Source organism: Enhydra lutris, unplaced genomic scaffold, assembly GCF_002288905.1.
Source record: "Enhydra lutris kenyoni isolate GAN:26980312 unplaced genomic scaffold, ASM228890v2 scaffoldscaffold16, whole genome shotgun sequence".
In the NCBI taxonomy this organism is placed as follows: Eukaryota; Metazoa; Chordata; class Mammalia; order Carnivora; family Mustelidae; genus Enhydra; species Enhydra lutris.
This window is the reverse complement of record NW_019154100.1, coordinates 29378793-29395401: the sequence shown is the minus strand read 5'-3', so window position 1 is coordinate 29395401 and position 16609 is coordinate 29378793. Positions and strand designations below refer to the sequence as shown.

The 16609-nt window shown below is 45.5% G+C and overlaps 1 protein-coding gene across 8 annotated transcripts in view; it reads right to left on the bottom strand.

Annotated features, from left to right (window-relative positions):
• LOC111147263 (chimerin 2) overlaps window positions 1-16609 on the bottom strand; it is a 293720-nt gene that overhangs the window by 23632 nt on the left and 253479 nt on the right. For 4 of the 8 annotated variants that reach the window (XM_022503196.1, XM_022503198.1, XM_022503197.1 and 1 more), the window contains exon 1: window positions 10257-10502. In XM_022503196.1, coding sequence (XP_022358904.1) covers window positions 10257-10502 — 246 coding nt within the window. Of the gene's footprint in view, window positions 1-10256; window positions 10503-16609 lie in introns of those variants that run through there. The other 4 variants (XM_022503193.1, XM_022503194.1, XM_022503195.1 and 1 more) reach the window with 2 other exon arrangements.

Sequence of the window (16609 nt, the reverse complement as noted above, 5' to 3'; positions counted from 1 at the left end):
AAGAAAAACATAAGTGATAAAGAGAACCTAATGCAAATTCAGTGAAGATAGGAAATACAAATCTAGAGAATACTAGCTTTATACTAACAAAGTTGTAAGTTCTATGATGTGGACAATTTTCTTAAAGATTAGCAGTTATAAAAATGACCCCAAATAATATAGAAAACCTACATTCAATTATATCCATTAAGTAATTGCATCTGTAGTAAAAATTTTATCCTCAAATAGTTAAAGGTCACAAATGATTTTCTTAAGTTTTAGCAAATCTTTTTTTTTTTTTTAAGATTTTATTTATTTGACAGAGATCACAAGTAGGCAGAAAAGCAGGCAGAGAGAGGGGGAAGCAGGCTCCCTGCTGAGCAGAGAGCCTGATGTGGGGCTTAATCCTAGGACCCTGAGATCATGACCTGAGCCGAAGGCAGAGGCTTAACCCACTGAGTCACCCAGACGCCCCAAGTTTTATCAAATCTTTAACAAACAAATCATCTCTAAATGATAGACTATTCTAGATTGGCGGAGAAAAAAAGAAGGTCCAGAATTCACTTTATGAATATAATTTTTACTCAAAAACTATACAAGGACATGAAAGTAGGATTATAGGTTAATTTCATTATGACCATAAATGTAAAAATCCTAAAAAAAATCCTACTGAATGTATCAGTATTATTTTAAAATGTCATGACCAAGTGGGTTTATTTCAGGAATTTAAGGTAGATAACATATCACTAATATTCACAATAACAATTGAGAGAGAAAACACATAATCATTTCAGAAATTAGAACACCAACAATCAATAAAATTCAACATCCATTCATAACAATAGCACTGAGCAAACCAGAAATAGAGGGAACTCTCCTAAAAATAGATGATTAAAGTTATCTCTGATACGCACATAATAGTCCTCACATTTAAAAGTGAAAGAGTAAGAAAAATTTCAAGTCAGCAAAAAGATTGTCTATGAATGCTTCTCTTGAGCATTATATCCTGCAGAGTTTAGCCAGCATAATAAAACAAGACAAAGAGATATATAATTGAAAGAAGAAACAGGCCATCAAGTTTGCTTGATAGAAGAGCAATACGAAGAAATCAGCAGCATTACTATAAACAAGCAATAACGCATTTTACTGAACAATAAAATTAAAGACTTCATTTACAACAAAATCTAAAATAATTAGAAAATAACAAAGACATTAAGGACATAAATAAAAAGATATTCTACATTTGTGTATAGCAATGCTCAATATTATAATTATGTCAATTATCCTTCAAATAAATCTACAAATCTAATACAGTTTCAATCAAAATCTCCGTGGTGTTTTTCACAAAACCTGGCAAGATGGCCCTAAAATCCATATGGAAGAATAAAGTCAAAAGACTAGCCATAATAATTTTGAATAAGGAGAAGAATGTAGGAAAACACATCTGAGCACATATCAAGACTTCTATAGTTACAAAAAAGTAAAACATTATAGGATGGGCAAACAGACCAGTAGCACACAGTAGAAAGGTCAGAACTAAATCACACCTAGGTGGAGAGCTGGTTTAGCTCAGAAGTGGCATTAGAGATAAGTAGGAAAAGGATGTCAGAGAGATGAATTATTTCCTATTTCCTCCTCCTGTCCACCCACTCATTATTCACTCATTTATTCCATACTTACATGCTGATTGCCTACTTTGAACCTGGCACTGTACTAGTCCTTGGATATACAAAGTTAAATACATCTAAGGAGCACGGACCTCCCTGCATTCAAGGAACTCATTTATAAGAATCGACAGACAATATAAATAATTATCCTATGGAAGTATAATAGAGATTTTAATCCATTCTTTCTGGGAAGTCTGGGGAAAATGATAGTTGAACAGAGTTTTGAAGGATGGATAGGAGTTCACCAGACTGGGAAAGATGGAGTTTGGTGGGGGTGTAGTGTTGACTGGGGTGATAGATAACTTAGGGAGGACATTCCAAGAAGAGGAAATAGACTAGCCAAAGGCCAGTGAGGGTAGGCTTGGATATTGAAAGACATTCTTTCCTTGCAGGTCATGCAAAAAAGGAGTGATGAATTTTTTTTTTTCCTGGATCATCTCCAGTGGATAAGAAATCAGATGGGAAGTATCTCTACACTTTTGGGTAAAAATGAAAATACAATATTTAGAAGTTTGGTGACTAGCTGTAATGTTTACAGAGACAAAACAGAAACTAGCCTACTCAATGTTTCAGGAAAAATACAAGATATGCTAACCATAGATTTTCTAAAATTTCACTTTTGGCAGATATTTAAAAAAATAATTATGCACATCAAAATTGCATTTCATGGTTCTTAGCCCTGCCCATATTTCCTAACATCCTTTCTCATTGATATATCCCCACTGCCTTCGATCTCATTTCTCCATCCAAACAAATGCAGACAGACATTTTTTTGAACAGCAAATAACTTCTGTGTCCCCACAAATACACATTCCCACAGAAATAAAATGGGGACTGAGGGGAACGTAAAGTTAGTTAAACATTATTTTAGGCCCACTGCCTAATTTCCTCTTTGGGATGGGCCACTGTTTATCTTCATGGCTGATATATTGTTCAATTTTCTTTGGGGTCCACAAGGACAATCTAAACAGTAGGCTGTATGTAATGTTGAGGTCACTCTCTGAACGTATTTTATTTGGGGTTGAGTTATGATGGCTACTCTCCCAGTGAAATAACCGCTATCTTGAAAAATCACTGATCAGCTTTTTCCATTCTGTGAAGTTTATTGATTTTCAAGAATATCTTTTCAGGAAAAAAAAAAAAAGAAAAGAAAAGAACACTTTGCAAACTTAAGGGCAAGTAACTAAAATACCCTAGACAGGAAGAAAATACCCCAGACAGGAAGAATGTCTGTCCAAGACCATTATACTGGGCCTGGTCTGCCTGGAATTCCAAAACCACACCAAACAGAAAAAGATGATATTACAGGAGATAAGGTATGTTTGACAAATAGCCCAGGAATGGCCACTTAGTAAAAACAAGAGCCAGGGTTGTCCAGAAAAATCTCAGGCGTTTCGGGAGTCTCCCCTGACTTGACTCTAAACAAGCAGGATGTTGTTGGTCTCACATCTGCTGAGCCTGGAAGGCGGTATTCCCTGGTGGCTTCATAACAAGTATGTTTTGATGGGTCCGTGTAGACACCATCCAAGTGTATAATCGGCTCAGACCACGTTCTAGACTGCAAGGAAAAGGCCGTGCGATTTGTGATGCCTGACCCTTGAGAACTGTTGCTTTTCCGTGTCAGTATACATCCAGGTTTCTGAACGTGGGTGCTATGACCATTTGGGGCTGGATAGAAGTTCACCAGACTGGGAAAGATGGAGATTGGTGGCTGGATTTGGTGGCCCCATTTGGGGCTGGATAAATCTTTGTCATTGTAGGACATCTAGCAGCACCCCTGGCGTCTCCCCACTAGATGCCAGCAGCACCTCTCGGCTGGCACAACCACAAATGTCTCCACACAGTGCCAAATGTGCCCCTGGGGGGGGGCAAAGTGACCCCGATTGAAAGTCACTGGTATACACTAAAACCCATTACCTCAGTTGGTCATTTTAATTATTCATATTAATGCTATAAATAAATAGGAAAACTTTGTTTTACTTTGATTTGAGAAGGACTCTTTGGGTCAAAGGCAGGCAGGTTTGTCTTAGCTGCTTTAGATGCACAGAAGAGGGGGGCCAGAAGTGGCTCAAGTCACTGCCAGCTACAAGTCACTGGGTTTGGGGTGGGGGTGGCCATTGCCCAGAGTTAGCCCCAGAGCTGGAGGGCAGGCAGTTTGTCTCTGGCCCCCTCGGGGGGGGGGGGGTCAGCAACGCTGGGCCCCCTACCGAGCTCAGCCAAGGGTCTTTCCGGTCATCTACTGCTTTTGCCAGAATCATGAGACATTGAACTCCTGAGAAATTGGGTTAAACTCCGGACTTTTCCCTCTTGCAAGATCGGATGAAATACTGACCTTGAAGTGAACCTTTTCAGATGGAGCGGAACAGCTGAGGGGAATCGCTCTGTCAGGGACGGGCGACTGGGCTGCCCTGAGAGGCCTGCTTAGCAGATGTTGCCAGAGAGCTGGGTTTCTCCATTGGGGCACCACTCACGCCCAGATTTGTCTACTCAGCAGCCACCCTATGACCTTTAAAATAGGACTCAATGTCTAAAACGGACTGCCATGAAGCTTTATGGGAATTTCCCCACTGCGTAAAGTGATCGATTCTTGTGCTGACTTCCTCTCGGGTTTATGGGGGTATGAGCACTGACCTTCCTCTGACACTTCCTTGCCCCCGCAAACCCTCCAGGGCTCCTCCATCATCGAGTGCACGCTTCCTCAACCCCAGGCCTGCTGACGTGGGGGTTGGGAGCTCTTTGTCCTGGGGCCTGGGCCAGGCATCGTGGGATGTTCAGCACCATCTCTGACTTCTAGAAACCCCGGGAGCACATCCCAGTTGTGAAGATCAGACATGTCTCTAGATGCTGCCAGATGTCCCCGGGGGGAGCAAAACCACTCCGCTTGAAAGCCGCCCTGTAGAAGAAGGGCTCACATTCTTATGTCCCCACGGGCTTTCTTGTACCTGGTAGTGCCTGGCTCATAACTGGCCCTCAGTCCAAATTTGCTAAAAAAAAAAAAAAAAGTCTGTCTAAATAACTATTTATTCCTATATATAGGAATAATATATATATATTCCTATATATAACTAAATAACTATTCCTCTTCCCAGAACTTTGAAAAATACCCAGCTCCTATGGACAGGGATCACTGGTGCTTTTATTTTTCTACCCGCACAACACAAAAGGAATATTTCTCTGGACTTAACATGCCAGAATCAGTCATTTAGTCATTTAGAATAGCCCCTTTCGATTATACATCCTTTGGAATAAAACAAAATATAAAATTAGGAACAGCTAAGCACTTGCTGTGGGTCAGGCTCATTAGTACATGGTTTACATTTAAAAAGAAGCTTGACCAAGCCACTTCCCCTGTGTGTGGCCTAAGCCAGGAGTCCCTCTTGGGATTGCTGTCAAAAGCTATCCTCTTTCCACCAGGCTCTGCTGCTGGAAAGGCTGACAAAAGAGTGGGGAAAAGTGGGCTAACACACTTTTATGAGGCTAAGGAGGATGAGGGAAAGAGAGGGGGTTTGCATATGGAAAGCAAAAATGTCTTTGCATATGCAAAGCAAATGCCCACTGGACTGATAAGAATGCAAAAAGCAATGACAGGCAGAGAAACTGGAAATAGGCCACATAACCCAGACTGGGCGGCGATGGTGCGGCTGCACATGGACAGGTGTCCTGGCCCTAGCTCCAGGGCACACTCAGCCTCCTGGACTTCTGGTCCTGCTGCCCAGGAGCTCACGGGGCAGGTAGGCACGCACAGAAGGAGCGCGCTGCAGGAGCATGCTTGGACACATGGAGTATATGGGAAGAGGGTCTACAGAGAGTGGAGGACGTAATAGGGTATGTTGAGAAACCATTTTGCTTACGTCCAGACCGGGCCACTTTTGAGAGTCACCATACCAGAAGTGGAGACAAGAAAGGTCAGCCTGGGCCTGTGTCTTTTCTGCTAGCCCCATGTGTAAGGCACTGGGTAGCCCTGCCCAGCCACACCTACTGGTCAGATGGGGAAGGACGACTGGCCTGGCACACCTTGATATGACTCATCTCTCTGGCACAGTCTGCTGACCCTGGCAAGGGCCCAGAGCTGGAAGGACTTGAGCACAGCAATGAGCCATGGCTGAGGGCAGGCTGTAGGGTTGGGTGGGGGGTGGGGAGACAATGCTCCATCTTAGGTAGATAGGGCTATGCCATGTCTGCTGCATGTGCTTTCAACCAATATCATGGATAGCCTGCTCTGGGCCAGGCCCTGTTCTGGACATGGGGCTATCTGCAGGACAACAGACACAAATCCTTTCTCCCAGCCCCAGAGGGAATGTTTCCAGCCAGTAAAGGGAAAGCAAGCACCCAAAAGTAAATATGGAACCATGCCAATGGTCAGTGCTATAGAGAAAAGTCAAGCTGGTAGGAGGCTGGAGAAGAGAGGGGAGGGGAATAGGAAGGAGATGGAAGGGGACGGATGGGAAAGGGACAGGGAGATGGAGAGGTGATGGGGAATGGTGGGTAAAGTGGGGGTTGGGTGGTTTGCTCTTCAGTTTTTAGAACTTCCTGGAGCTCCACTCTCCATCCATATTCCATATAAGGAGAGAGAAGGGTCCTGCAAGGCCTGGGTGGAGGGAGAGAATTCAGTAGAAGGAAGGAGTGATGTACATACACATGTACGCGGGGACGGTTGAGCCCCTGAGTAGGCGAAGTGGAGAAAATGCCCAGGGTCGTCAGTCTGCTTCCATCTGGCCCACCCCACACAAGAACACACAAGAAGTGAGCACCTCTTTCCCTGACCGTCTCTTCCTGGCACCCCATTCACTTCTGGCTCATTTCTGACTCCAGGTTTTCGCTCATGTCATTGGCATTGCCCAAAAGCTCTTGTATTTTTCTATCGTATACAGTTAATGAGTGAGGAAGAAACAGATGATAGCAAAAAAAAAAAAAAAAAAAAAAAAAAAAAAGGAAGGGCATGAGGAAGTAAGGGTAGAAAATACATATGAAGACAAAGAAAGCTCAACACAAAAGCACAAGAGATGAGAGAGACAAAAAGATGAATAGCAAAAAAATAATCAAAGCTAACTTTACTGGGTGCCACAGACTATAAGCAATTTATGTGTATTCATTAAACCTTACAATACTCCCATCCTACAGATAAGGAAACTGAGGCTGCGAGAACTAAGCTCTTCATCGACGGTCAAATTGTAGCCAGGGGGACCGAGCTGGCCACCATAATGTCATCACTGTGCAAAGTGGGGAAGGAAGGAAGGACAGTTATCCAGGTTGATGGGGTTCTGGAGTTCATTAGCCTGCAGATGCTGAAGCTTAGCCACAGGTGTTAGGGTAGATGAGTTCAGAGAGAGCTCTTCTATCCACAGGAGAGTGTCTCTTTCAGTCAACTAGACAAACAGAGATGCAGATGTAAAAGGAGTTAAATAAAGGAGTGTATTTTCTGGGTATCAGAGAGCTTTCCTTTCAGAGAGGTTCCTGTCAATTTCATAATTTTTTCAACAAATACCTCCTGATTCCCAGTATGTGGAAGTAATCCCAGAGAATTTAGGATTTAAATGAGCAACAGCTGCATCTACACACAGCGTTGAAAAGTACGCAATTACTGCAGGAGATGAAGCGTAACTTCAATTTGCTTCCAAAAGTTCTTGTTCCCAGAGCTAACTTTTGTCTTTTCCTTTTCCTAAACATGGCTTTGTTTAGAAAGCGGGACAGCAGGTAGGCACTCAGGCACAATGCCGGGGAGAGCTTTCTGGAAGAAGGGAGCGTAAGTTCCCAACCTGTGTAGTGGCGGGGTTTCTATTCATTCCTCTTGAAGTTCCTGGGTAGGGCCAGGAGACTGCTTTTTACCTGGGTAAGTAGTCCTTAACGGGGCGGAAAATCCTGTTGTAGGGTGAGGCATTTAGACCTGCTGACAGATTGGAATCTCTCAGAGGAGCCCCTAGGCAAGAGTGTAGACCAGGCTTAGTGAGGCTTATGTGCTGATAATCATGTAAATGTGATTACTTGTCCTTTTTAATGAACACTTACTTTATGCCCTACATAGTACTCTCAGATAATAACCCAAATTACAAATCAAGAGAGTTTCTGAATAAAGCCTATTAGATGTCAGCATAAAGAGCAAATTTGTGTTTTAGGTCTTAAAGCGATTATTATTTTTTTTTTAAAGATTTGTCAGAGAGAGAGAGAGAGCGAGCGAGCGAGCACAGGCAGACAGAGTGGCAGGCAGAGGCAGAGGGAGAAGCAGGCTCCCCACAGAACAAGGAGCCCGATGTGGGACTCAATCCCAGGACGCTGGGATCATGACCTGAGCCGAAGGCAGCGGCCCAACCAACTGAGCCACCCAGGCGTCCCTGTGTTTTAGGTCTTAATTTTATACTAATTCCAAGCAGATGGCAGGGGACCTTTGATAAGTGTTTTGTTTGGTTGATTCAGTGGTGTGTTCCTGAAAACCCACTGCTCTATTTACAGCACTGACCAGCTTTTAGAAGATTCCCCTAAGGACCAGGCAAAACTCCCACTTAAAATTAGTTGGGGGTGGGGAGAAGTCTGAATGCGGGCTGGCAGGGGCGAGGAAGGACAGAGGGAACCGCCCCCTCCTGGCCCTGCCACTCACTCTTAAGGACAGTGACACGAGCAGTACCATTGAGAGCCACAATCAAGGGACACAGAGACTCAAGGGTCTGCTAGGTCTCAAAGAGGTCTATTTAAAACACGGAAGAGAAATGCTCTGTCTGGCTTGTGTATTTTCCTCTAACAAGTTGTCTGCTCTCTGCCTTTTCTTCTCTCAATGGCTGTGGATAGCTGTGTTAGAAGAGATCACACCAAATAGATAACGACTTTTCAAGCAAACACTGAAAAAGCTGTTGATGGAGCCCAGTGATAAAACAGATCGTGTTAGCAACAGCACTATTTAAGAAAATGAGTTTCAATGATCTTTATGTTTCAAATGTCTGATTCGTCTCAGAGATTAAAAAAGCTGAAGTCGGTTCTGGAAGGGTCGGTCCACTGAATATGCGTGTGTGTTTTGCCCACGAGCTCAGAGACAGTACACAGAGGGAGATGCTACCCCCATGCGAAAGCATATCTCAGTAAGGGCATAATTCTAATTGCATCTTAAAGCCGGAAGAGTTGGAATTTTCAAGAGGAAGGACAAGAATTTGCAAGTCCAAGAAGACCCCTCCTCCCAATCCATGGTGGCACGTCCACAGGGTGCAAAGAATCAGGGTTTCCACCTAAAGTCAGAAAAACACTTTCTTAAGGCAAAAAAATTAGTAAGGGTAAATAGAGAAAACAGAAAAAAAAAAAAAGGCTTTCGGTGCCGCCAGTCAGACCTGTCACTCTTCAGCAACGGGAGAAAGATCAAGAGCCTTGGCGTCGAAGAGGATCTATATAATGCAATTCTTCACCCTCACACTAAATATGCTAAATTCCATTCCTCAGCTCAGTTATAGGATGCAAATGCCGGGGCCACTGGCTTTCTAAAAACAGCAGCACGGCAAACAGACCCAACTGACGAATGAATGTTGAATAGACCCATATGTGTCCTTACAAAGAACTGGAAAACAGAATAAAAGAGGTTTCCCAGGTCACCTCTGACAAAGGGCTTTCTACTTCCAACAGTTACTTAGGCTACAGGTCCTAAAGGAAGCGAGTTTAAAAAAAAAAAAAAAAAAAAAAAAAAAGGCAGCAATTCACCATTTGCTGCCCCTGCTTTTCTTCCTGGATCCTTCATCTCCACTCTTTCCATCTTCCAAATGGTCAGCCCACTTGCTGGGGCAAAACCTCGAAATCCATCTTATCTCTCCTCCACTCCACAACATCCCTGGCCGGGCAACTTGGCATCACAACCTCCTCCAGCCCCTTCTGGAACACTCACTAGGTCAAAGGAAATGGGCCGTGATTGCCGACGGCAGGCCGTTTTCACAAGCGCTAGTCCAAAACGAGGACAGCGGTGTTTCCAACTTACAAACACACTTGGGAATAGCCGCTAAGACTCCCACCAGCTCTCCGAATCTTTCTGTTTGGTCTGCTGAGCAGGATCAAGGCTGAGCCGGGAGGGAGCTTGGCCAGGCTGCCGGGGTGCCCCCCGCCCCCGCGCCCGGAGCACAAACAAAAGCTCCTGGATGGTATCTCCTGCCATCACTTGCTTTCACAGCTGTCTACACATAAACCAAAGGGGTTAGCATCCCCGAAAACAAAGACGAAACACACACTGTGAAATGGGCAACTGTTTTCTGTTGCTCAGAAACAGCAATATTCTTTAGGGCTCCTCTGAGTGGAAAAGTACTGCTCGACGTCCCCCGGCCAGAAGCGCCGGCCCTGCCGCAGACGGGGCACGCTCTGGGGTTGGTTCGCTGGACGGCGATACGCAGAGGAAACGGGCCCAGTGCTCCAGAGCTAAGTGACCACACCAGATAGCGGTTTCTAGGCGTCAGCATGGAGCCCGCTGCTGTCTGGGGTCTCGGGTTTGATACAAGGCAATCATGTTCCGAGGGCGATGCGCCTAGCTAGGGCAAAGCCAAGGAATCTGCCTTCTGGCTACTTCACGGTCAAAGACGGGATGGGAACCATCAACCGTCCCTCTCCACCTGCCCTTTAAGAACGGAAGAAAGAGCGCCGTGGCTTGCTTACCTTAAAGTTGTGGGTCTTCTCGTAGTTGAAGTGGTTGTCGTTGTGCGTGAGAGCGGCCCTTCGGACCAGGGACGAGATCTGTGAACAGGCAAAGAGTTTGAGAGGGGGCCACAGGAAACCGCCTCGGACTCCCACCTTCACCCCCAAGGCCACGGCCAGCAGCTCCTGGCGCTTCCTGCCTGGCTTCGGCTTCCGAACCACTGCACACTTTTTCTCGTTTTCCAGCCAGCGTTCCTCGGAGAACATGGTGCCGGGAGCCCACATCTTGCTCGTTTCCCGTGTGAGGGCTCGGCGCCGGCAGGTTTTGTGAACCGCGGCTAATGTTAGGCAGATTTGAGGCAGCTGCGTCCTGTCTGCAGAGGCCTCCGGCATGTGACCTGGGAGGGCTGGTTGGAGTGATGGAGGGGGCTCTGCCTCTGAATAAGGACGGGGCTGTTTCGTGCTATTTCTTGGGGCCGACGTGTGCCTGAAACAATAGCACACATTCATGGGCACAGAAGTCCCCCCAAGCTGTATCCAGGCGCCGCTGAGGACGGAGGAGGGGGGGTCGGGGGGAGGGCAGGGGCAGGCAGCTTTATTCCTCCTGCCGCAGGAGAGACCTCTTGTGCTTGCTTGCTTGCACATTTCACACACACTCACGCACACACACACCCCAACTAGTTCTGACGTTCAAAGCCTGGGGCTGCATCCAATTATTTTGGGGCTCTGAACCCCATCCTGGGCTGAACTCAAGCAGATTAAACCTTTAGACCCTGATGATTGTTTAATCTCACGGGGATAAAGCCTGCCTCTCTTTAAAAAAAAAAAAAATCTGCCCTAGCTCTTGAAGCTTAATTTTTATTCTTATGCATGCATTAAATTAGAGCAGTCTGAACACTGAGTGGGGCACAGAGAAAGAGCATGGCATTTTAGCTCTGAGTTCTGCAGCCTGAGTTTCAGCACAAGGGGAGGATGTCTTGCTCTGAGACACTCCCTAGTCTCCCTTCTCGCCTCCAACTTTCAAATCCCCGCACACACATTGACAAGACAATGTTCCTCAACTAAAACCCAAACATCAAAGTTGCCTTTATTTTAAATATGACACCTTCAGCGTTCATTCTGTCAGCGTCCAAGCCTGATGCTTCCCCGCTGTTCTTAAAAGACTCATCTATTTGATGGTCTCCTTTGAGGCCAAAGTTTTTGGTCCCAAGTCTTGTCACAGTCTTGGGACTACCCCTGATCCGCGGATGAGGTTTAAGGCAGCACATGGTGGTCAGTAAAATCAATGCTCTTGGAGCTGGGAAGCAAGGAGGCTGTGGGTAGCTGGACAATTACACAGACGCACAGTCCACGGATGCCTTCCTGGCTTCAGCAGACACAGGGCCCCCCATTCCAGCCCCTGCAAGCAGCCTTGTGAAGAAGAATGCAAGGTTGGTGCTTTCCAGGAATTCTTGATTCCTGATGATTACCTCATTCTACCTTGGTTCACAAGTGCATCCTTCCAGGTGACCCTTGTTACCATCAGTGATGAGAGGAGCCATTTTCCCCCCCTTTTTTGAGAAGGGGAGCCAGGAGGGGTCAGAGGGAGAGGGTGAGAGTATCTTAAGCAGATACCACACCCCCCACGGAACCCGACACAGGGCTGGATCTCATGACCTTGAGATGGTGACCTGAGCCAAAACCAAGAGTCAGATGATTAACCGACTGAGCCACACAGGCACCCCTGAGAGCCAACTTTTATACTGAGCTCTTAAGTACAATCACCTGTGCCAGATGACATTTAGAATATGTTAAATGCAGCTACTCATTTACTTTTCAGCTCATTTGTATGAGAAACAAGACTTTCACCCCCGTTTTTTGGATGAAGAGATTGAGGCACCGAGCAAAGGTGCAGCAATTTGCCCAAGGACAGGCCATGAGCTTAAGTGGCACAGCCCAGGACTCAAACCCCAAATATCTGTGTCCAGCACCTGTGTTTCTCAACAGCAAGTCCTGGCCTAAGTAAGCCAAGGTGGTCCCTAGTGTGCCATCGTGTCCTGCTTTATCTGAAATAGCCGTTAGGTCTGCCCCTCTTCCCACTCTTGCCGCAGGGTATCTCCACACATGCTGTACACACAAAGGCACGATGTTCTTCTTAGTCCGGTTACACCTGCTCAGAAAAGGCCAGTGACTCTCCACGGCCTGACCGTGCTGTGGAACTGCGGGCCCTTCATGAGCTTGTCTCAATCCACACAGCTCATCTCTTTGCCAGCACCCCCCCCACAAATCCTACAAACCCTCTTCTCCAATGCACCCTTCACCTCAGTAGCCGGCTCCATCCTCTAGCACATTCCAGGATCATGTGACATATAGACGCGCTCAATAACGTTCTAACTCAGATGCTACTCTCTTCGAAAAGGCTTCTCCACACTCCCTGCCAGAGGCCAACTCTCTCCTCCAAAATCCCATAGGGATTTTCCCCAATTTTTCTGATTGCACTTGTCCCTTTCTATCTTATATTAGATTCATGCCTGTCCCTGCCCTAATGAGAAGTCACTCTGACAGCCTCTATGTCCAATTCACGTCAGTTTCCACTTCATGAGCATCTAATAAAATCCCTTGCCACAGTGGGCACTGAATAAATGTAAGTCACCAGGAGAAGCTGAACCTCTGGGAAGCAAGCATTGCGGAGGAAGCTGTGCAAAGGTGACTTAGGGTTGGGGTCTCCTGTCCATTCTATGAGCTCCCATCACCATGCAGTAGCTTCTAGGGACCTAAACCTCCAGGGATCTGCCTTCCTGGTGGGTCCTGCCAGATTCCTCCTTCCCATGGCCCAACCACAAAGGACATCTGCTTCTCACAGGGGTTGAGTGGAAGCATGGTGTATCTTTGAAAGGCTTGTAATCCTTAGCCTAAAGGCAGAAAGACAGAGAGAAGGAATAGGATCCCTTCCCAAGCCTTCACTGCTAGCCAGTCCACAGGAACCTTTTTCTGACAGCGAGCCATTCTGTGTAAAGCAGATTCTGTGAACTAAACTAGGCTAATTATATGGATGTATGGTTTTTAGAATCTAATAACACAACTATTTAAAGAGAAAGTGGGCAAAAAGGGTCTCCTTTTCCTTCTGGTATATGGCTGGTTGAAGACAAGGAAATCTAGTATTTTCTCTTTTGTTTGTGCCTTTACTTACAACAAGTAATTTTTACTTCTATGAGTGACAGTGGTTTCTTTTTCAAACATTTGTTCCTTAGAATTCACCCAGACACAGGACACATTCAGACACGTGAAGGAACCACACACTGGTCACTTAAGATGTATCTTGACAAGGAACCAGAAGGGCTGGCGTTTGAGCGAGCACTATTGTGAGCAGTGTGGATGACCCCAGATCACCCTCTTACTACAGGAAAAATGATTACAAATGTCTCTTGGTCAAATTTCCCTCTTAAAGAACTCCACCACACAGAGCTCTTCTTTACCCAGGCATCTCAAGGACAACGCCTTGGTTTCTTTTATGTCCCCCACAGTGACTGATACGTGTTCTCTATACACGGTAGACATTTCATACTTTGGCCGACAGTCATTTCTAACACAAATTTCTGTCTGACCTATTTTTGTACACACATTCATGGAGCATGAAGACACATTTCCCTACATGCTCTGCTTCAGTCAGGGATTCTCCACCTTGAAACTACTGACATTTGGGACCAGAAGATTATTTGCCCTGGGAGGCTGTCCTGTGCATGGTAGGACATTTGGTTGTATTTCTTGCCTCTACTCGCTGATGCCATCAGAACCCCCAACTGTAGTAATCCAGACTCTTTCCAGACATTGCCAAGTTTCTCCTCTGGGGCAAGACTGCCCACAGCGGAGAATACCTGGGTTATAATAACACATGTCTTTGTAGCACTGCTTCCTTTGTGCCGAGTATTGTACTAAGTACTTTACATGCACTGACTCATTTACGATTTATAAGGTGGGTACTGTTATAATTATCCCCACTTTACACATGAGGAAGTGTGAACTGGGAGTCTAAGTGACTTCCCCAAGGTCACATAGCTGGTAAGTGGTAGAGCTGAGATTAGAACAAAGGTACAACTAACTAGAGCTAGAATTTTTTTTTTTTTTTTTGCTAAGAATAAGTTTATTTTTGATTGTGATTAAATACACATAACATAAAACTTACCATTTGAAGGGCACCTGGGTGGCTCAGGAGGTTGAGCCTCTGTCTTCGGCTCAGGTCATGATTTCAGGGTCCTGGGATTGAGCCCTGCTCAGCGGGGAGCCTGCTACCCACCCCCCTCTCTCTGCCTGCCTCGCTGCCTGCTTGTAATCTCTCTCTGTGTCAAATAAATAAAATCTTTTTTAAAAATTTACCCTTTGAACCATTTTAAAGTGTACAATTCAGCCATTCAGCCGCATTAAGCACATTCACAATGCTCCGGAATCATTACTGCTATCCAGAACATTCCCTTCACCCACAATGAGACCCCGCATTCAGTAAGCAGTCCTGCCCCATTCCCCTCTCCTTCTAGCCCCTGGCAGCCACCACTCTGCTCTCTATCTCCATGGATTTCCTGGGTCTGAATATTTCATATAAATGGAATCATACAACATATGGTCCTCTGTGACGGGCTTCTTTCACTTAGTAAACTGTTTTCCATGTTCATCCATGCTATAGCATGTCTCACTACTTCACTGATTTTTATTGCTGAAGAATAATCCATTGTATGGACATAATACATTTCATTGATGTACATTTGTACTGTTTCCACCTTTTGGCTCTTGTGAGTAGTGCTAACAAGTTTCTGTTTGAACATCTATTTTCAGTTCTTTTGGAGATACAATAAATCTATGCTTTTAATCACCCTGGAAATGGCTTCATTCAAATGATGTCCACATTTAAAAATATCCAGGGGTTAAAGGCCCAAATTACTCTCTTCCCTGCTGTTAACCATTAGCAACTCCCGGTTTCCCTGGTCTGTTTTTTTAAAGCGGAGACTTTTGTTTACCCTGAGACCTCTTCCAGAGCAGGCACCACTTAAGATACTTCTGGAAGTAGGTGGGGCTATAAATAAATAGTGAAATTAACTCACCGCTTCCTTTTTCCTTTTTATAAATAAGGGTTTGGGGTCTGTTTTTTATGGCCTCTCACTGTTCTTCTTTCTGTGATGAGGATCCTTGAATCCAAGAAAGAATCAGGTGACTCAAAGGCCGGGGAAGGTTGTCAGATGAGGACAAGGGGGCGAGGGTGGGGGTCAGGGGGCAGAAAGATGTAGGAAAACTGAAGCCCGCTGGGATACCGGTGTGCGTGCAAAGTGCCCTGGAGAGAAGGACGGTGGGAGAAAGAGAATACCCTTCCCTCTGTGCTGACTTTAGTCACCTACCATCAGAAGCCCTCAGGGACCTCAGAAGTTCATCCAGCCAAGGGCCCCTCTTCACCTGGCTCAGGCAGCCCCACCTGACATTCTGCCTTATTCGTACCGATTTCTAGAAAAGGTGATTTATCATCAACCTGACATTCTTCCACAGACTTCAAGTAAATTCCACTCTGCATTTTAAAGAAGGTTCATTGAAAATGTCATGATCCGCCCCTGAAAAATCTCTCCCGACTCTTCCAGCCCCAGCTCTTAGGTTTCTGGGGCACGGTCTCGCCTCTTTGTCCTTTGAGTCTGAGCCCCCTTACGGGGTGACAGCCTGAGCTATAGACCCTGCCTGCAAATACTGCATCTGTAGGCAGCTGCTGCCCCGTGGCAGTGTAGGAACTGAAAATCGCTACTGCCCAGGCTGGGGTGGTTGTCCTGAGGAGAGCTCTCAGACAGACTGCGCTGTTTGGATGAGGTAGCTCCTCTCTGGGGAAAAAAGTTGGCAATGTATCAAATGTCTCATGTGCATTGACCCAAAGATTCTATTTCTAGGATTCTCTTAAGAAGGTTTTCAGACATGGGGCGCCTGGATGGCTTAGTCAGTTTAGCGTCTAACTTGATTTTGGCTCAGGTCATGGTCTCAGGGTCGTGAGATGGAGCCCCGAGTCAGGCTCCACACGGGGTGTGAAGTCTGCTTGAGATTCTCTCTCTCTCTCTCCCTCTGCCCCTCCTCTGCCTTCTCTCTCTCTCTCTCTTAAAAAAAAAAAAAGGTCTTCAGATGAAGTAGGTAGAAAAGTTACATAGATTAAGATATATTCATCATAACAATAATATTGAGAAATGAGGAACACACATCCAGGAGAGGGGAGAGGTTAAATCATGGTGTAAACATGTAATCAAATATTATGTAAAATAACAAAATGATTAAAATAACTTTTTTTAAAAGATTTTATTTATTTATTTGACAGAGATCACAAGTAGGCAGAGAGGCAGGCAGAGAGAGAGAGAGAGAGAGAGAGAGGAGGAAGCAGG